This window comes from Chiloscyllium plagiosum, chromosome 12 (genome assembly GCF_004010195.1).
Source record: "Chiloscyllium plagiosum isolate BGI_BamShark_2017 chromosome 12, ASM401019v2, whole genome shotgun sequence".
Lineage (NCBI taxonomy): Eukaryota > Metazoa > Chordata > Chondrichthyes > Orectolobiformes > Hemiscylliidae > Chiloscyllium > Chiloscyllium plagiosum.
Window position 1 is genome coordinate 8,253,044 of NC_057721.1, and position 22,152 is coordinate 8,275,195.

General features: G+C 38.0%; 1 protein-coding gene across 4 annotated transcripts in view; it reads left to right on the plus strand.

The window, feature by feature from the left end:
• Positions 1-903: 903 nt before the first annotated feature.
• The window catches only part of setdb2 (SET domain bifurcated histone lysine methyltransferase 2), a 97,263-nt gene continuing 76,014 nt past the window's right edge, over positions 904-22,152 (plus strand). Inside the window, exons 1-7 of one of the 4 annotated variants that reach the window (XM_043700410.1) lie at positions 904-1,202; positions 8,031-8,112; positions 8,301-8,429; positions 10,263-10,329; positions 13,251-13,383; positions 19,936-20,063; positions 20,327-20,460. In XM_043700410.1, coding sequence (XP_043556345.1) covers positions 13,362-13,383; positions 19,936-20,063; positions 20,327-20,460 — 284 coding nt within the window. In that variant the 5' untranslated portion in view covers positions 904-1,202; positions 8,031-8,112; positions 8,301-8,429; positions 10,263-10,329; positions 13,251-13,361. The remainder of the gene's footprint in view (positions 1,203-8,030; positions 8,113-8,300; positions 8,430-10,262; positions 10,330-13,250; positions 13,384-19,935; positions 20,064-20,326; positions 20,461-22,152) is intronic. The other 3 variants (XM_043700411.1, XM_043700414.1, XM_043700412.1) reach the window with 3 other exon arrangements.

Here is a 22,152-nt window from a genome sequence, read left to right on the forward strand (position 1 = left end):
TGTGTACCATCCTGTCTCTTCAGGGCAGTTAGTCATGTTTATAAAAGCTTCTGATTGCCTTATACTATTGACATGTTGTGTGAGTTTAACAATATGGAATGCTTGATCATCTGAAATTTGCAATTGCTGGACTCTGTTCCACATTAATGTTTTTGCATTGACACACCTTCTTAACATTTTCCTTGCTGCTAGTATTCTGGTATTGTATGTCTTATTGGTCACTTATATTTTGTTCTGTGTTCTAGCGTAGCCTTTGGAACTGCATTTCCAGCACATATCTGCCTCATATTCCATTGCTGCCATCATGGTGTGAGGTTGCCTCTCACAGGCTGTTAGGGGAACAAATAAACAAATAGAGATAACAAGACGTTAACGCCACCTCAAATCTGTCATCTCAATTGGAAGCGATGCAACAAATAGTGCCTGCTAAAATATTTAAAGAAGCACATTTTATACAACATAAGAATGTAATCAATTCTGATGAATTAGCCAAACCGTTCAGGATTGGTGATCTTATTTTAAATTATTTCTTCTCCTGTTCAGGAAAGTGTTGAAACTCCCCGATAACTGAGAGGCAGAATGATTGCAGTTGGACACTCTTTGTATCAACCAGCCAGGACTTCGCTCCAAGTATCTGAGGTGGGAATCACCGAGGCTACTGGCTGGTTAAACTGATCCGATTTCCTATCTTCTTAATCTCAGTGGCCTTTATCATTTTTCTTTTGGTTTGTGCTTATTTATCTGGTGCGAATAAATGGGTTTTTGTTTCAGTCTTTGATCACAGTCTCCCAGGTTTGACCCACTGCGCTCCTTGAACAGCACGAGATGCGCGTTCCTCCCCGGTAAGCCCGGAACCCTTGAACGGCCGGACTGTTTGCACTGGGGCGACGGGTAGCGTGGGGATGGGATTTAGTGCTGCACAGTGACGGATGATGATTAGGATTTAGCCGGTTTGCAATGAGACGGTAACTTTAGCAGCGCCTTCATTAATAACGGGCAGGAAGGCAGCGGAGGATTCGAGCACCGACATTTCCGTTTCGGTCTCCCCTCCCCTCGCGCTGATGGTAGAGTGTTCCGGTTCCGTCTGCTGTCGGCCGTTAACCGTTGGATGACGCTGCTCGCTGTGAAATTTCGGCGGGGAAGGCTGCACTGTCAGCTGGGTGTGTGCTGTCGGGGGACCGCCGCAAAGCTCATGCTGGAAGGTTGTTGATCCTTCGTGGAATTTGGGAGCGTTTTGAGCGTGACCTGTATCCGCATTCGTCATTATCACTTTCAATGTGACTGCGACTTCACGGACCAGTCCAAATGCGGATATACGTGCAAATAATTCCTGGTATAACCTGTCTGACAGATCCTGCCACCTCTCTGATCCAACTAACCATACCTTCTCTGACTCCCCCCGCCCCAGTTCAGCCTCTCCCTATAGCCCAAATCCTCCAACCTTGGCAGTATATTAGTAAATCTTTTCTGAATCCTTTCAGGTTTAACAACATCTTTCCTGTAACAGGGAGACAGGGGTCCTGTCAATTTTGATGGGAGAGTAAATGGACATACCTGGGTCCAATTCTTTTAACAAAGGCGAGATAAAGTCTCACGACTGAACAATGAGAAAAACTGATGCTCGTGGGATAAAAGGAGCAGTAGCAGACGGACCCAACCTTGGCTCAGTGGTAGAACACACATGAGCTGCACAGCGGTAGATGGGAGTGAATCATTTCCCTGTTACCTGCAGTGTACTGGATACGTTTCAAATTAAAGCAAGTATTGCTGATGGTGGAAATCTGACTATTAGTGGCACAAAGTTAGAACTCAAAATATCAAGAGCAACTTTCAAAAGTTATAAAACTGTAGCTTAAAAGTTTCAAATGATAATTGAGACTTTAACAACTATCCACAAATATAAAACTTTTTTTTCCCCAGGGCAAGTCAATTTGTGCTGTGATCAGCATTAAAACTAAGGTGCACCTCATGGATCAAAACTTGTCTTTGCAACAGTGATGTTAGATTGGAAACGTATACAGAGAATGCTGAAGAAACTCAGCAGGTCTGATAGTGTCTGAGAGAAAGAAATGCAGAGTCTGGTATGAATCATCTTTAGACAACTAATGTGAAGCCACACCGGAGTCAAAAGTTCATGTTTTTGACTCCACGGAGTTAATTTTGTGGAAGAGTATAGAGAAGGGATCAGGGGCAGGAATTCAAATTGGCAGAATATGACCATTGGTGTCAAAGGATCAATGTTGAGGGTCTCAATTATTCACTTGCGTATTAATGATTTCAATGTGATAAAAAGCCCCATCATCAAATTTGCTGGAGAGACACAGATGATTTCGTGAGATACTAATGGACCAGTCAAATGGGTAGAGCAATGGCTAATGGAGTTCAGTTTGGAGGAATGGAAGGAGTTACTTTTGGATAAGGCTAACAAGGCAAGGGAATACACAAGCGTTCAGAATGGAGAACTGCAGAGTAATTTGGATTGCATGTTCACGTGGCTGGACAGAGGCAAGTAGGGTGGTCAAGAAGGTTTGTGGGATACTTCCTTTTTTTAACAGAGGCATAGAATAAAAGAACTGGGACAATGCTGGAACAACATAGAATGCAGTTAGAATACCGTGTGGAACATTGGTCACTGCACAGTAAGAAAGATATATGATTGCACTATGGAGGCAATTTATAAGGATGTTGTCTGGCCTGGAGAGTTCGACTACAAGGACAATTAATAGGCAAGGATTGTTTTCTTTAAGTAATTTGAGACATTTCAACTATGTTTCACATCATTGAAGGATGCATAACCAAAGTCACATATTTGCAGTATGTGTCCAAAGGTTTAGATGCGATTTGAGGGGAAACCTTTGTATCAATAGAGTATCTGGAGTGGATGCCTGAAAGTGATAGCAGCAGAAATACTCTAAACACTTAATGTGTACGTGAATATACATCTGAAGTGCTCTAACCTGCAAGATTGTGGATCAAGATATTGGCTGTCGGATGAGGCAGGATGGTTATTTTGACTTTATATATGTTTAGGTTAACTGTGGCTTTCTCCAGTCCATATCTTGTTTTGCGTTTCACAGATTTTTGAAATAAACAGTGATTTTTTTTCAATCAACTATGCTTTCTGACGATAATTTCTTGCATTCTCTTTGATTTTTTTTGTTATTCATGCTAAAAATTGAATCTGAAAACATTCTGTAAAAATATGGAAATCAGGAGGTATCCATTCCTATAAGTGAGAAAACCTGGATAACGTTCAGACATAGGCAGACATTTGTCACAAAAATAATCACTTCAATAATCACAATGTGTGAATTTAGCCACGTCCCCTCACTGTTCAATGTTATTACCATTATTGAATTCTCCATTATATGTCAAGTCCTGTTTAGTTTTTGATCAGTTGTTAAAATTATGGCTTCTGGAGTGAGTAACTTACTTGACTGTCTAGATGTTCGCCATCGTTTCATGTGATAGGTCAGGTATGTGATGTAATACTCGCTTCACCTGGATGTGCATAGCTACAACAACATTCAAGAACTAAGGTGGAGATTAAACAGAGTGATCAAGGCCTCTATTTTGGTTCACATCCACCAGTTTATGTAGCTTCTTTCTCTTCCACTAGTGTGGCAGTCCTGTGTACTGCCTGTAGAGTAATTGTGATAACTCATCCATGTTTCTTTGTCAGCAGCTCCCAAACCTGTGATCTCTTTCACCTAAAAAAAACAAGGGGAGCAGCTAGATGCCATGTACAGCAATTTGCCTTCCTATCCCCATTTAATCTTGTATTGGATGTATATAGCATGGTTTGTCATACTTCATTAGACTGCTTGTTACTATATTCTCAAGACAGTTAGGAATGTCCAATGAATCCTAGCCTTGCCAGCACTCTGTTTTGTACCAAAAACAGATTGGCAATGGAAGCTCACTTTTATAATCCTTATTTATTTTCTGCACTCAGTCAAAGCTATTTGTTGGAGGATATGAGGCGAGTTTGTTCCACCTCAATGCCTCCCCACCCAGTCCATCATAATCTGCCGACTGTTTCTCTCCTGTATTTATATCCTTCCTTCAGTAGTTGCAGTTGTCCTGAATAACCACTGAACTTTAGAGTAGGAAATTTTCCTTGTACTTTTATCCAAATTATTGTGAAGATTAAACACTATGACCTGTTAGTGACAAAATAAGAAATTTAAATCATTCCTTCAAACCAAAAACTGGGGAAAATAATTTTTTTGGAAAATATTCTTGTTGCAAATCTTGTTGCTTGCAATACACTTTACAGAGGAAAAAAAAATTTAGTCCTTATTAGAGTGTAATCTTTTCTGAATAATATTGTACCTACGCAGTTGTTTTAGACTATTTTTGCAAATCTGCAAGTTAAAACTATTGTCAGCTCTTATCTTTAGTCTAACTCTCTCCTGATGTCCTAATTGCTTTTTAATGAGGAACTAAATTCTTAGATTCAGCGAACAATTCTGAATGAAGTAGCATTTTAAAATTTTATTGGTATAGGTATATGCTAAGCCTTTATCAGGAATAGAATCCATAATGTGGCAGAGATTATATTGCTTTGATGACTCAAACTAATTTTACTGATGATTCTCAGTTCCAAATCCTGGTGATAAATGTTGGAGAGAGTTTATGTTCAGAGCTAGTTTCTAATTATGTAAAAACTTATTATGAATTTAAAATGGAGAAAGCTAGTTTATTCTTGTTACTTTTTAAAAGTTGCAAGAGTGAATGGAAGAAAAACTCACCCAAAGAAATAAAAACAGTAGCTAGCCATTCATCATATCAAACTAACCACGTAGTTTATGTATTTCTAAAATCCTGCATTGACATCTGGCCTGGAAACTGAGTCACTTGCACAGATTCTAAATTAAACAAAGCAAAATTAAGCAAAACTTTCAAAGGTGCCAAATAAAATAATAAATGGACTCATTTCAAAAGTCGTCTAGCGAGTACTCTCAGTACTTAGCTTTGCAATTGATTAAATGTGGAGTTGCTAACTTTTCTGCAGCATTCTTCAAATATAGGAAGATATTTCCAAATAATTGCAAAGAATACAAGCCATGAACAATGATCAGTAAGAATAAACATGAAAGTTTAAGGTGGGAGATTACAGGATTAGTGGAAGCTATATTTTTGAAAGCAAGAATAGAGATTTGAAGCTGGAGTCAAATAAGCATGAAGTTCTCAATGAGTGGCAAAACACTGTGGAAAGAATAACTAGATGTTAGAGGACTCACTCCACCCTTTGCTGAATGATTTTTCTCATATGCCCACAATTTCTTTCATCAATCACCTTAAATGTTTGTTTTCTGTTAAGTGAAAAATGTATTCCCGATCCACTCTATCTAAGCCCCTCGTTAACATTTTAAAAATTCTGCTCTGTCTTCTCTCTCCACCAGTTCTGTCCTTCCTATAATGTGGTGATCAGAACTGTACACAAATTGCTGGTTATGGCCCAACCAGTGTCCTACTTAGTTCCAGAATTACATATCTGCTTTTGGATTCACACTTTTGCCAAGGAAGGAAATCATCCCTTGTTACTTTTTTAACCACCTTGTCTTTGGTCCTGCCATCTTCAAGGACCGAAAGACATGCAAAGCTTTAAGAGCAAGAAGGGTATGCTGGAACAGCATAAAAAGTTGGTTAAGCTACAGTATTGTGTGCAGTTTTGGAATCCGCAGTATAGAAGAGGTCTGATTGAATGGGAGAGGGTGCATAGGAGATTTACCAGGATGTTGTCTGGGCTGCAGAATTTTGTTTACAAAAAGAGATCGGATAGACTGGGGCTGTTTTCCTTGGAGCAGAGGAGATTGAGAGGGGACATGATTAAGAAAGATAAAATTATGAGGGGCATAGGTCAGGAGACAGGAAAGAACTTGACCAGGCAGCATAGATTTAAAGTAAGATGCAGGAGGCTTGGGGGAGGTATAAGAAATTTTTGTCACCTGAAAGATGGTGTGAATCTGGATCTCAATATTTGTAAGGGTGGTAGAGGCATAGATCCTCAACATTTAAGCATTTGATGTCTAATAGACGTTGGTTGTAGTAGCAGCCATGTGATGGTGCTTAACTCTTTGAACTCAGATTTTATTATTTGAACTTTGAAAAAGTTGATAATTGAACGATAACCAGGGAACAATAAAACCATCATTCTGTAGCTTTAGCAGCCACAATTCATCTGACTTAAATGTGGTTCAAAAATCAGTTCAAAGATTGGTTTTTCTACCTGTTATTTGTTTCCCAGCATTCTCTTGCCACTGACCTCCTTGCAAGGCCCTTGTTAACATTCAAACATCTGCTGTTTGTTTGAACAAAATGCTTGTCCGGAGTTGACACATCGATAGAGTACCTTGAACAACATTAACCTGTAATTAACTTCCAGGCCTGGCTCAGAAGCAAACATCAGCCCCGTTTTGTTCTCTTTATTTAAAAAAAAAGCTGCTGCCTACAATCCAAAGACCATCTTCAGCTCTTTGTACATGGCTCCAAACTAAAAATGATCAAAATAAAAATAATGAAGGTCTCAACATGATAGATTAGACAATCTGGGTTTGTTTGCAATGGAGTTAGAAAAGTGAAGGGCAACTTGTTTGAAGTATATAAGATCCTGAATGGTCTTGATAGGGGTACATCTGCAAAGGATGTTTCCTGTTGTGTGTTAATCCAGACTGGGGTATTCTGATTTTTAAGATTACGGATTGCCCTTGACAAAGATGAGAATTCTTTCCCCAGAGGATTGTACAGCTTTAGGAACACTGCCTCAAAAATGGCATACTTTTGCTCCTATTTTGTTTGTTTAAATAAAGTACCTTGGAAAGACACTGTTATTGAACTGATTTGTTTACCTACAAAATTTACAAGTGCATTAGACTAATGCAATTGTAAAATGTTTCAGTTTCTTCTGACAAAATATTATTTCTTTGGATGAGGGTAGTTAATTGTATTTTAAATCTATATTTGATGGTTATAGTCCTTCAAACTTGTAATAATCATCTAATTTCTGGGTTTATACTGATAATTTAGATCTATAACAGTTACTTGTGGAGAATTAAATGTTTAGATGAAAGCGAACACCACCTGTGGAGGACATTGATGCCAGACTACTGACAATATTTGCACATGAGGTCCTTCCATGTGTACTTGACAGGTCAAGAGTTAGGAGGATGAAAGTAATGAAAATAACAATGGTCTTCAGTCAGCAAGCCAAAGGAGATTAGTCCTGAGTTCATTAGAAATTTATATTATTCATGTAGGTCTCTGAATCCGTGTTTGGTGTTGAAACTGAGTTAATTACTGTTAAATTATTTTATTTAGAACATTCCAAATATGCCGCATTGCTAGAGAGATAGTTGCAAAGAACTGCCCTTTGATGTTATTTACAGGCAGAGGCAAGTAGTTCACCTTGGAGATCCGTGAGGTTGAAACTTAAATCACCTAAGTTGATAAGCATAAGTCCTGAGTTCAGAAGGTAGAGGAAAAGAATTTCTCAAAACTGTGGAACAGATGTGTACCAGTAGAGTAGAGTTATTAGAAATCAGGGGTACTTATTATTTTCTGATGAAATCACTGAGCAGAAATTGCAAATGAAGTTCAGTCTTGCACTCAAAAGTCTCAGACATTGCAGAGGAGCTGTGGATATGTTTAGAGTAAATCCCAATAAAGTGGTTAACTTTGAAAACCTGATAATAAGCTGAAGACTTTATGATGGGAAACATGTTGAAATTTGAGGTTCATGAGAATTTGACAGTCTTTTTCCAGCATATATGTGATTGTAATTTATTGCAGTTTTCCAAGTAAGTGATGACCTAAGGTCATGCTTATTTAGCAGATATAGATTTCTCTGATTATTGTCAAATAATCTATGGAATCTTGTAGCTGCTTCTTTTTGGTAATTAATGTGGATTTTTAATTTCCCTTTAAACATTAATGGCCTCCATAGGGATTGTAACAAAATAATTACTTATTGAACATGCGAGTCATATGGATTGTTAAACTAAAGTTTACAATTTATTTTCAACCAGTTTTCATCTATATCTAAGGAATTCACAAGTTCCAAGAATGAAGACTTCTGAGGCAGTTCAGTGATTGCAGACTACTAAAATGGTAAATTTATTTTTCATTATGCAAATGTTCAAAAATCATCTAGAATCTTTTGTTTTATTTTGTGTGTAGTGTAGTAGTACTTTGGTTTCTGACAGTAACATAATAGAAATAACACTAAAAAAAGTACAGGAACTTCTTATGTGAAATAGAAGCTTTAATGCTTACAGTCTGTTTCTAAATATTTTTAGAACTTCCAGAAAAGTTGGAGATTCAACGCAGGTGTTCAAAACTACGAAGGATCTTGCAAGATTAAATAGGACGAAAGTTTGCTTACTGAGCCGGAAGGTTCATTTTCAGACATTTTGTCACCATACTAGGTAACATCATCAGTGAGACTCTGGTGAAGTGTTGATGTTATGTTGCACTTTCTGTTTATGTGTCTTGGTTCCTTTAGGTGGGTGATATGATTTCCATCTCTTTTTCTCAGAGGATGGTAAATGGGGTCCAAATTGATGTATTTATTGATGGAGTTTCAGTTAGAATACCATGCTTCTAGGAATTCTCCTCATACGTATCTCTGTTTAGCTTGTCCTCGGATGGATGTGTTGTCCCAGTCAAAGTGGTGTACTTTTTCGTCTGTATGTAAGGATGATAGTGGGTCATTTTGTTTTGTGGATAGTTGATATTCATGTATCCTGGTGGCTAGTTTCTGCTTTTTTTTTATCTGATGTCGTGTTTGTTACAATTCTTGCATGGTATTTTGTAAATAACATTTGGTTGGCTGGTTGTTTGCATAAGGTCTTTTAGGATCATTAGCCGCTTTTTAAATGTGTTAATAAGTTTGTGGGCTACCATTGATGCCAAGAGGTCTCAGTAGTCTGGCAATCACTTTAGAGATGTCTTTGATGTAAGGTAATGTGGCTAGAGTTTCTGGGCGCGTTTTGTCTACTTGTTTGTAAATAGACATAAATATTCCCATTGGCAGGACAACATGACCATAGGACACAGATCTGAGTTAAAAGGCAAAAGTTTCACGGAGAAAATTTCTTTTTACAGTGGATTTTTTATTATCTGGAAGGATAACCTGAAAGGGTGATGGGAGCAGGTTCAATTATACACCCTTCTGCAAATTAGGATCAGGGCATACTCCAAAAGAGGATCCTGCTGAAGATATGAGCATTTCTTCAGCTTTACCAGTCTGCATGAACGTTAAAGTCATCCATGATTCATGAGCTACCTTTGTTACATCTCCTCATTGTCTCATGATTTATTCTCTGTTCCACCATTTAGTTACTATTAGAGGGCCTCCTACCAATGACTTCTTCCCCTTAGCGACTTTTGAGAAGATTTGTAACTCAAGTTGAGGTTCTGGATTTTCAGCAAGCAAACCTACATCCAGGACTTCTTCCCCTGTTTATTTCTTACCTCCACCAATATGGATTCTACATCTTGCAATCCAAGATTATTTCTTGCTATCGTACTTCTTCCATCCCATATCAACAATGCTACCTCACCACATTTTCCTTCCTGCTATTCCTTTTAAAAAGTCATTTGAAATACCCTTGAATATTGTTCCCAGCTTTGATGTCCTTGTAGCCATATCTCTTTACCCATAACTAAAGTACTTTTTCACTGAACATCTTGTAAATACTGCCAGACAACAGCTGGAGTCACACCCTGAATCTAGAAGGTATGACGTTTCTCTGACATCATTTGAAACCTCAACAAGATCATGCTTCACCTATCATAAGTTCTTAACAGATAAGGGTAGAGTTTGGACTTTATATATTAGACTGTTTCGTGAATGCAACTAAAAATCTACACCCTCCATGTCAGTGTCAAAATGCTTGTAATATGTTTGGGGAAATATGTCAGTGAAATTTAATTTAGCAGAAATGTTTGAACTATTCTTAATGAGTAAACACATAATTTGGTATGACCGCAAGAAATAGCAGTAGTTGATGCAGCTCATTTAATCTGCTTTTCCATTTAATATGATCATATCTAATCTTATGCTTCAATTTCTCTCCCACTCCCCTTTTCCTAAAAGACCAAAAATCTGTCTCCCTTAGTATTCAACGATCTAGCATCCATAAGATCCTGAGGCAGAGAATTACAAAGATTCATAAACTTTTAAGTGAGGTAATTTCTTCTTGTCTCAGTCTGAATTGATTGGCCTCTCATCCTGAGACTGTCTCTTTATGTTTTAGATTCTCCAAGTAGTGGAAACGGTCTCTCAGCACCCACCTTATCAAGAATCATCAGACCTTATAGCAGGTCGGTAGAGCAATCCTTTTTCCTCTGTTCCTTTCTCTTCCTCCCTCCATCCCACAACATTGTCCTGAGTAATATTTACATGGCTCTTAATAAAGAGAACCCATTCTCTCCCTTTCACACATTAAATTGCACCAACTTTACATTTTGTTTTTCCTTTTTGCCGCCAATAACAATTCCTTTGTCTTTTGCACTTGGCCTTTACACCTTTTTTCTCCTCTGCTTCTGTCAAAAATATATTTAAAAATTCCAACACGTTTCTTTTCTAAAGAGTAATCATATTGGACTCAAGAAGTTATCTGTTTCTCCTTCCACAGGTGCTGCCAGATATGGGTTTTTTAAGCATTCTATATTTGTTTCAGATTCCCAATATGTGCAGTATTTTGCTTTTACTCTTCAGAATCTTGTATGTTTCAATGAAATTATTTCTCATTCTTCTAAGGTCCAGAGAAAATGGATCCAAATTGCTTAGCTGCAAAGTGTAGGACAGTCTACTCATCACACTTGGAAGAACATCTTTCCTCAAATGTAGAAAACTAAACTGCACCTGGTACTCCAGATGTGGTATCACCAAAACCTTTATCATCGAACCAGATCTTTTTGCTTCTGAACTTTAGACCAAAATATAATTTGCCTTCCTAATTCTTGCTGTACCTACATGCTAACGTTCTGCACTCCATAACACCATAAAACATAGGATTGGATGTAAGACCATTCGGCCCATCGAGTCCATTCTGCCATTCGATCATGACTGATGGGCATGTCAACTCCACTTACCCACAGCCCTTAATTCCTTGCAAGAATTTATCAATCTCTGCCTTGAAGCCATTTAACGTCTCTGCCTCTACTGTGCTCCGTGGCAATGAATTCCACAGGCCCACCACTCTCTGGCTGAAGAAATGTCTCCTCATTTCCATTCTAAATTGGCCCCCTCTAATTCTAAGGCTGTGCCCACAGGTCCTAGTCTTTCCGACGACCAGAAACAAATTCCCAGTGTGGACAACCCTTTCTAAGCCATGCATTATCTTGTGAGTTTGTTGTGGATCTCCCCTCAACCTTCTAAACTCTAATAAATACAATCCCAGGATCCTCAGCCATTCATCATATGTTAGATCTACCATTCCAGGAATCATCCGTGTGAATCTCTGCTGGACACACTCCAGTGCTAGTATGTCCTTCCTGAGGTGTGGTGCCCAAAATTGGACATAGTATTCTAAATGGGGCCAAGCTAGAGCTTTATAAAATCTCAGTAGCACATCGTTGCTTTTAGATTCCAACCCTCTTGAGATAAATTACAACATTACATTTGCTTTCTTAATCACGAACTCAACCTGCAAGTCAACCTTTAGAGAATCCTGGACCAGCACTCCCAGATCCCTTTGTACTTTGGCTTTATGAATTTTCTCACCATTTAGAAAATAGTCCATGCCTGTATTTTTTTCCGAAATGCAAGACCTCGCATTTGCTCACGTTGAATTTCATCAGCCATTTCCTGGATCACTCTCCTAAACTGTCTAAATCATTCTGCAGCCTTCCCACCTCCTCAGAACTATCTGCCTGTCCGCCTAACTTTGTATCATCGGCAAACTTTACCAGGATGCTCCTAGTCCCTTCATCCAGATCACTAATATATAAAGTGAACAACTACAGCCCCAATACTGAACCCTGCAGGACACCAATTGTCACTAGCTGCCATTTCCGAAAAAGAAATTTGTATCCCAACTCTCTGCCTCCTGTCAGACAGCCAAGCCTCAATCCATGCCAGTAGCTCATCTCAAACACTTCGAGGAGAAAGTGAGGTCTGCAGATGCTCAAGATCAAAGTTGAAACTTTATTGCTGGAACAGCACAGCAGGTCAGGCAGCATCCAGGGAACAGGAGATTCGACGTTTCGGGCACAGGCCCTTCTTCAGGAAGAAGGGCATGTGCCCGAAACGTCGAATCTCCTGTTCCCTGGATGCTGCCTGACCTGCTGTGCTGTTCCAGCAATAAAGTTTCAACATCTCAAACACTTGTTATACAAACACACCCAAGTGTCTTTGAACATCAACACTTCGAGTTTTCACATATTTTTGAAAGAAGTTCTGTTTTTGTGTCCTTACAGTCAAACTTTTCAGCTGGCTTTGCATCATGAGAACACTAAAATACATGATTCTCTGTCCTTTCAACTAAATCATGAATATATATGTAGTAAATTCACAAGGCCCCACACTGTCTCTCATGGTATTCCACTATTCACTGCCTGCCAATTTAAAACGTCCACTTTCATAGCACCATGAGTCCCTATCTTGCATATTAAACATTTCTGTTTTACTCTGTTGAATGCCTTTTGAAAAAAAAATTGTTCATGGAATGTATACATCACCGGCTAGGGCAGCATTTATTGCCCATTCCTTTTTGTCTAGATGGTCACCCATATTACTGTGGGTTTGTGGTCGCATATAGACTAGACCAGATGGATCAGATTGGATTTATTTCACTTAACAGTGGCTACATATTGCCAACTCTTTAGTCCGGATTTTATTGAATTCAAATTTCATCATCTTCCCAGAACATTTGCTTGGGGTTCTGGGTTGCTAGTCCTGTGACATTACCATTTATGCCACCACCTCCCATGTATGCCACATCTACTAATTTCTCTTCATCAACCTCACTGCTTACATCCTCAGAAAACCAAATTTCTCAAAGAGGATTTCCCTTTTGTAAAGAGATGTTGACTTGTTCTGAGGCATTCATTAGCTTTAAATTTTAAAAAAAGTTTGACCTCATATACTCCTTTTTATATTTAAATGGCAGTTAAGACTGGCTGATCACATTTAATTTTCAATTTAATTGTTAGCCATGTTGATTAGTGGCCATTTTAATATTGAAGCTGAAAGCGAACAATTTTTGTGCACTTTTCTGTCTTTCTTTCTTTATATTTAGAAATACAGTCATTATGTCACATTTGAGTTTCTGGTAAAAGTGCTGTAAGATGCTACCAGATGCTGTATTCCTACTCCTGCATAAAGGCTGATAATGGTATAATCAGTGAAAATGAAATCCATGAAGTTTCCAGGTAAAGTGCTCTTGTATATTTATTGTTCTAAACTGAACACAGCTGTTAGTGGCTCAACTTGAATGTAACTGTCTCCTTTAAATAAATGCAAAAAAAATGTTAGGAATACTGAGTAAGTCAGGCAGCATTTGTGGAGAGAGAAAGAGTTAATGTTTCGGAATTCAGTTGAAGGGTCACAGACTCAAAATGTGAACTGTATTTTTCCACAAATGCTGTTTGACATAACGAGTATATTCACCACCATTTTCTGTTTTTATTCTAGATTTATAACATCTGCAGTATCTGATTTCTATGTTTTTATGTCTTTGTATGAGCAAGATTGTAGGAAATCTAAGTTCCCAAATGTTACCGATGAAATTTGAATTTATTAAATAGTTGCTATTATTGTAAAAGACACAGAGTCATAGAGTCAAATAGCATGGAAACAGACCCTTCGGTCCAACTAGTCCACTCGACCATGTTCCAAAACAAACTAGTTTCACCTGCCTGCATTTGGTCCAAATCCATCCAAACCTTTCCTATTCATGTACTTATCCAAATGTCTTTTAAAAGTTGTAACTGTGTCTGCATCCACTGTTTCCTTTGGCAGTTCATTCCACACACTAACTACTCTCTGTGTGAAAAAGTTACCCCTTATGCCCTTTATAAATCTTTCTCCTGTCACCTTAAAAATATGCCCTCTATAGTTTGAACTCTCCCGCCTTAGGGAAAAGACCTTTGCTATTCACCTTATTTATGCCACTCATGATTTTATAAACCTATATTACCCTTCAACCTCCTCCAGTCCAATTAAAAAAAAGTCCCAAACAATCCAGCCTATTTTTATAACTTGGACTTTGCATTCTCAGCAACATCCTGGTAAATCTTTTATAATAACATCCTTCCTGTAACAGGGTGACTAGAACTTCACACAATACTCCAATCTCCTGTACAACCTCAACATCATGTCCCAACAGATTTATGTTCAGCATTCAACTTAAATACTGACAGTACTTTCAAATTGATTTAATCGGATGCAGTTTAATTGCACATTATTATGTGATGAAAATGTGGAAATGATTAATTCAGAGTACACTTACATATAGTAGAAGATTCGAGATCATTTAAACTGAGGTGCACTATAACATTACTACATGATGTATATTGCATCTAAAGCAGCCATAGCTAATTCAAAAAGTACAGACATTGTGGAGTGGTCACATCACTGGTACTTCAGCTGATCCAAACCAAAGTAGGTTCATGTGAGGTCTAATCTCAAGGGATAATGGCAGACAGATGCATCACTGTAAATGACATAAACACATCCACCTTAGTGTTTTTACTGCAAACCAGCAGACTTTTGATCAGATATCCTACTTGATAGGCCTTTCGTGATACATTGCAGAATATTTGAAAAACAAATGCTCTGAACTCAAATTATTTGTCAGGGTATGGGTTGGATACCATTGTGCTCAGCCCTGCTAACTGTTTTTACCCATCTCGAGAGAAGATCTTCAAGCTTAGGGCCAAACTAGCAGGAAACTTGACATCAGGATACATGAACATCAGCTGGCCACCAAAAGACACAACCCACTATCACTAGTTTGTATACATGCAGACAAAGAAGTGATTCTTGACTGGGACAACACACACATCCTAGGACAGGTGAAATAAAGACACGCACGAGAATTCTTTAAAGGCATGGCATTCTAACCAGAACTCCATCAATAAACACATCGATTTAGATCCTATCTACCTTCCCTTGAAAAAAAGAACCGGAAATGACATCACCCACCTTAAAAAAAAAACAAGACACATAAATAGAGAGGCGGGACATACCACCACCAGTGCTTCACCAGAGACACTCACTGATGATGTTACCTAGTATGGTTACGAAACGTCTGAAAACTTTCAAACTCAGCGAGCTCACTTGCATACTTTACATCCAGTGTTTTAACAATGCTTGTCTGGTAACGAATCTTCATTTCATTAAAAATCTTTCTGGGATTGTTGGATTTGCTTGTCCTGTAATGATTCAGCAATTGCCCTGTGGTTCCCTCCTTAGAGGTTAAAGGTATGGCAAGACAGACTCTCAATAAAGTAGATAAGATGTTTCACCCTGAAGGGATTGTAAAGCCTTGTTTATCAATTAGCTTGCTGACTGCATCCCTTGCAAAATTAATTCTACAGTTGTGATTGAATGCTATTTCAAGGGCTTTGTTACTCTCCTTAAAATATAACTAAACCTGTTCGATCTGTCCTAGATAACAGACCAGTACTGCAAAGCTGGCTCTGCATTCGACTTACTGCTATCATTATTTGTCACAGCTAATGTGAAAAAGCAGTGTGACTCTTGGAAAAGAGCAGAATCTACAATGTTATTGCTATAAAAAGAGAAAGCAATTCAAAGTTTTGCACTGACTATCCCATGCCTCATAAACTCCATCCACACATTGCAGTTATGTCCCCATTATTTCTGTTAAGATTCTAAAGATTACAAATGTCATAGTCAAAACCAACCCTCTACATGTATTCTCTTACCTCCTTAACTAGCTACCCATTGAAGATCTACCCACAACCCTTTTTAATCAAATGTAAACCATATTAGATGGGAATAAATGCATCTTGTTCATGTGATAAGTCATATCCTAGACAAACATGGATGAAGGACCAGTGACATGTTTGTTAGCGTGAGGGAAAAATTCAGAACTTGGTATAGAAGTGTGGTACCCTTTATCCAAGCCTTTGATCTGCTGTCCCTCTTCCAGCCAAAAGGCTATATTATCAATGAATGACCATGGTTACAGGGGACCCAGTAAGTCCCTGCCCACAGACTTTGCTCATAACAGATGTTAGGAAGTGATTCTTGAAATCCACAATGATGAATTGTATAACTCTCATTATAGATATCTGCAAGGACCCATATGTCAAGCATACATGAAAACGTTATTGATTTTCTCAGGCCTTAGGCACCAAATTGAATAGCAATGCAAAAATTGGTAGGCTTAGTATCAGATTCTCATTGCCACATTCCTGAGAGGTTTTTGATGCCTGTATATAAAAGTTCGAATTGTCTATCTATGTTGTAAGTTTCAGTTGTATTTTGAACTCAAATTTCAATATGAATTATTTCATTTGAATCTTTAACCATTAAGACAGCTTGATGCAGTAATTCAGGAAATTTAAGTTATAAATAATATCTATTAAAGTAAGGCAGTGACTTTACATATGCTACAACACTTGCTTTCTGGTTTACCTCAGGGCACAGGTCAACACTTTGTATCTGGTCTTCCTCATGCGTCATGAGGCTCTTTTACTTCTATTTGGACAGCATGGTAACTTAACTTTCAAATGTTGGTCACAGGAAAAAAAAACTGGTGATTTAAAAAAATTTATTCATAAGTGAGGGTGTTGCTGGCTAAACAGCGGTTATAGCCCATCCCTAAATGTCCAGAGGGCAGTTAAGAGTCAACAACATTGCTGTGGGTGTAGAGTCACATGTCAGCCAGACCAGGTAAGGATGGCCATTTCCTTCCCTAAAGGACATTAATGAGCCAGATGGGTTTTTCTAGCAATTGACAATGGACTTATGGTGATTATTAGGCTTTTAATTCCAAGCCACAATATGGAGCATGATCAATTTTATTATTACATTCTGATTGGCCTAGGTTGGGCAAGGCTTATTGCTAATTGGGGAGAAAGTGAGGTCTGCAGATGCTGGAGATCAGAGATGGAAATGTGTTGCTGGAAAAGCGCAGCAGGTCAGGCAGCATCTAGGGAACAGGAGAATCGACGTTTCGGGCATTAGCCCTTCTTCAGGAATGAGGAAAGTTGGTCCAGCAGCCAACATGGTGTTGTGCATGGAAAATCATGTCTCCAACTTTGAGTTTTTTTGTAAGAGGTGACCAAGAAGATAGATGTCTGTTGTCTACATGGACTTTAGTAAGGCCTTCAACAAGTTTCCGCATGGTAGATTGCTTACTAAATGTTGTAACGGTACCTGAACTATCAGGTACCGTTTTGTCTGGAGTGTAGGAGGTTGAGGGATGACCTTACAGTGTTTTCTAAAATCATGAGAGGCATAGATAGGGTGAAAAGCCAAGGTCTTTTCCCCAGGGTACAGAAGTCTAAAACTGGAGGCATTGGTTTAAGGTAAGCAGGAAAAGATTTAAAAGGGACCTGAGGGGCACTTGTTTTTACACACAGTGGGTGGTGAATGTATGGAATGAACTACCAGGGGAAGTGGTAGATGTGAGATTAAATACCACATTTAAAAGATATTTGGACATATGCATGAATAGGAAGGTTTAAAGGCATACAGGCCAGATGCACACGAATGGAACTAGTTCAGTTTGGGAAACCTGTTTGGCATGAACGAGTTGGACAAAGGGTCTTTTTCCATACTGTATGACTCTCTGCTCACATTAATATCTCAATTACATTACTGATATTGAAGAAGATAAATTTTAAGGTCAAATAAACTGTTAGTGCAAGGACAGACAGCCCGATCATTAAATTAATATGTTAGGTTGGAGAAAGCATAAATTTAAAGGGATGGTAAGTTAAAACACAGACCTATGATCACAGCTCAGGAAGTGAACTTATAGAGAGGGAATTACTACAGTTTGAAAATCATTGAGAGACTGAAGAACCTCAGATGATCGAAATCTGAAACAAAAGCAAATTGCTGGAAAATCTCAACAGCTCTGGCAGCATCTGCGGAAAGAAAACCGTTAACATTCAGGTCCAGTGACCCTTCTTCAGAACTGATTTTAGTTAAGGAAGGGTTGGTGTATATGTTGAAGATGGGGTGGATGGAAGGTGGAAGAGTAAACAATTGGTGGAGGTGGAGCCCAGAAAGAGGAAAAATAACTGGGCAGGCAAAGGAATGGGTAAAGATCAGTCGGAGAGAATCAATTGCTGCTAATGAGCACGATTAGAGGCTGACAATGGATTTGCGGCAGCAGCCCAGTGATGGCAAGGTCTGGTGTCTGGTAGTTGGGTTAAGGACGTGGGAGAAGATGCTCAGGGCTAAAATGATTGACCTCGAATAAAATTATTGTAAAACTGGCTGCCAAATACATTTTAGTAGGATATATAAACTTGATCAATGTTTATTGAAAAAGATTATTTCTCTACATCGTTTCTGAACATGTTGTGGTTTATATTATTTTTCTAACTTGCATTGTTATTTAGTTACATAAAGCATTGTTTAAATGATCAAATAATTTACAGATTGCAATTTAAATGGCAATTGTAATTGAGATAGATTCCACCCGTTCTTTGTGAAACTGTGAATCATCAAATATCATTTAAATTGTCTTCTTTATTTAAGAATTCCAATTCTTCACCTTGAAAAATCTAGCTTTGGAAAGCATGAAAGCATCTTTGATTTACACTGCCTGAATCTTGGCTTATATCCAGGTCATTCAATCTTTTCTCCTAATATCAAGATCCCCAGGACTTCTGACGTTGTTCCCAAGATTCTAATTCCCTGCACGCCAGTTTTTATCAAACAGCTAGTTTCACATGACGTGCCATTACATTTCTATAATTGCAGTCTTTATTGGTTGCATCAAGCAAATAATGATTATGGGCTTCCTTTACATAATTCTCAACCTTGCCTAATTATCAGCGGCTTCTAGGGTTTCTTTCTAACCTGAACTGTTTTCCACAGCACTCTTAAGCATCCTCTGAGGACTTAGCCTGAGTCCTAACTGCCTGAAGTCTGCTGAAACTGCTTCAGACTCTTGCACTGATGCATTGAAACTAGAGAACATTCCACACATCTCCATGATGGTGTAGCCTGCTCTGAGTTATCACCAAGATGAATTAGGTTAATTTCATTCATTTACAACTTTTTGATCTGATGAATTAAGTGTGTTTTATTCAGAGTTCACTAAATGCGTTCAATTGTGTTATCTTAACTCCTTGAGCAACCGTCTTTCTGGAGTGTCATTACTGCAAGTCTCTCATTCAGCAACAGTCTTTTTGGAGTGTCATTAATGCAAGTCTCTCATTCAGCAACAGTCTTTCTGGAGTGTCATTAATGCAAATCCCTAGTTCAGCAAGTCCCACCTAGTGTTTCTAATTCTACCTTCTTAGCTGTTAACATTTTAAATAACGTGACCCAACTTTTAGTTGGTTTAGACCTGAAGGTGATTCAATTGCCATTATCCCATTTTCAACTGTTGAACCATAATTTCAATAACATATAAAACATGTACTAACGTAAATGAACGATGAACCAAGTATTTGCAAATAAAATCCCAATGGAGTCTACATCAAATTTAATAGAACCTCACTAACATTTAGAAGCTGGGTAGATTTAGATAAACCTTACAAACTTATTTCAGCCTTGATTTATGAAATCAATAAAAAAAACTAAACATTCTCAATATTAAATGCCTAGATAAAATTTCTAGTTTTTGCAAAATACATGGGGTAGATTCAGTAGCTTCAGGATTTTATCTAGAATTGGACTCTTGGATTCAAACTGTATATCAATAAGAGAAATAAACAAGACTAAGGAAGTTATGTTATAAAATTTCATGCCTAAACATTTTCTTAAAGCACGGAATGTTTATTCAGACAGTTCTGCTGCAAATGTTGAAGGTATTCAAAATGCGACACAGGCTAAGGAAAATAAACCGGAACCACAAACTGAACAACATAGCTGTAGCCTAAAGACATGCACTCAGGTAAGAGTTAAGTCAGACAGTTAAGTCTTCATCTGCCGAGGATAATGACAATTTTACCTGTCTGTTGGAAATTAATATTGATAACTAATATTACATTTTTCAGCCTTGTAAATTAATATTTTATCTCAGTCTATTTTTAAGTGTTCTTGTAATTTAGCTTTTATATCTGACTAATTTCTGTTACTTTTCTCTAAAATGTTCAAAATCCTTTTCAAGTAAAAATTGATACTTTGTTCACGTGTTGAAATGTTTTCTTTTCACAGGGATGCTCTATTTGTAATCGGACAGAAGCTGACTCAAACTCTGAATTTAAGGGCTTCATGGCACCTTATCAACCAAATTGCACAGGTTCTGACAGCGTAAAGCTTGTTAAAAATATTGACAAAGGAGTTGACAGGTGTGAAAGTTAATGATCTATCAATGTAATATTTAAATCAAGCCAGAGTATTAGGCAAATAATCTGAACTGGCAGCAGTTGCGTGATGACATGAGAGCCATACTGTTTGATTTAGTGTGTTCTTTGTTTTGTTAAACTTCGTTGAATCTGCCCTCATATAAAAGCATAAAATATTCAGCAGGTCTGATATCATTCATGGAGGGAGAAACAGATTATATTTCTAGGTCAGCAACCATTCATCAGAACTGAAAATTCTCAGAGATACAAGATTTTAAGCAGAGATAGGATGGAGGACGCAGTGCTGATGATGCAAGGTGAAAGGTAATGCTAATTTAAAAAGCAACAAACAATGTGTCTAGAAGATGTAAAAATGGGAAACTAAAGTCACCATCAACAGTTGGAGAAAGTGAGGGCTGCAGATGCTGGAGATCAGAGTTGAAAAGTGTGGTGCTGGAAAAGCATAGCAAGTCAGACAGCATCCAAGGAGCAGAAGAGTTGACGTTTTGGGCATAAGCCCTTCATTAGGAATCAACAATTACCAACCAAAACCAAAAAAAAGCGCAGAAAGAAAATATAGGAAGACAGAAGTTTTGATTTGAAGTTGTTGAACTCCCTGTTGAGTCCATGACCTGAGGGCATGAAAGATGCTGCAGGAGTACTCTGCTTTTTAATGCTAGTTATTTAAATTTCCTTATTTGATCACGGGGGTGGGGGGGAGGGGGGATGAGGGATGAGGGAAAATCAGTCTTTTAGAAACCCTGTGGCTAATCCACACTCAGTAGAAAAATGTTTTGTGTTTTAAAGTATTACATTTCACTTTAGAATTCTAGACAGTAAGCTTTCAGTTACTTTGAGATGTTAATTTCTGTATGTGTGTGTAGTATATGACTTAAATATTGCTGAAGAAAGAAAGATGTTGTTAAAGTTTTCCATCTTACACTCATCAAGCCAAATATGGCCAAATTTGATTGGGAACAATTAAAATGTCTGAGAAAAGGTGCTGTTGGTTAGTAAATTAACTGTTCAGTTGAAGGATTGGCATGGAGAATTATTGTTTGCCACACTTTTGTTGAATTCAAAGAAAATCTCAGTGATTGGACATGTTCCATTTCCCTGTTGAAAGTAGATCCTTTTGTCTGAATATGTGTGGTTTCTAGCAAATACAAGCAAGCCACACTCAAAGCTACAGTGCACTCTGAGGGGAGAGAGTGAACAGTTACCTGAGAAGCCAGCCCATTTATCCCTTCTCTGTTTTTTCCAGTTTGCTAACCAGTCATTTTTCCATGCAAATATGTTGCACTTATGTGCTTTTATCTTTATAGCGACCTCTAATGTGCCTTTTGGAAACCCTAGTATACCATATCTTGATCAACTTTGTACACCTTGCATGATGCTACCTCAAGTAACTGTAACAAATTAGTTGAACATAATTTCCCTTTCACAAAACCATGTTGTCACTGTCTAATCACTTTATGATTTTCTAAGTAATCTACTTCATGAGAAAATGATTCTAGTGTCAGAATAATGGTGTAATTATAATTGGGGTAATTAATATAGGCTGGGTTAGCATTAATTGTTGTGTAAAGAACAGAAATACATAAGAATCTCTGGAGTATGTTTTGGAGAATTTTCTATATCAGTATGCTTCCAGTTTAATGAGAAAGGTGGCTTGCTGGATCTGGTTCTGGAAAG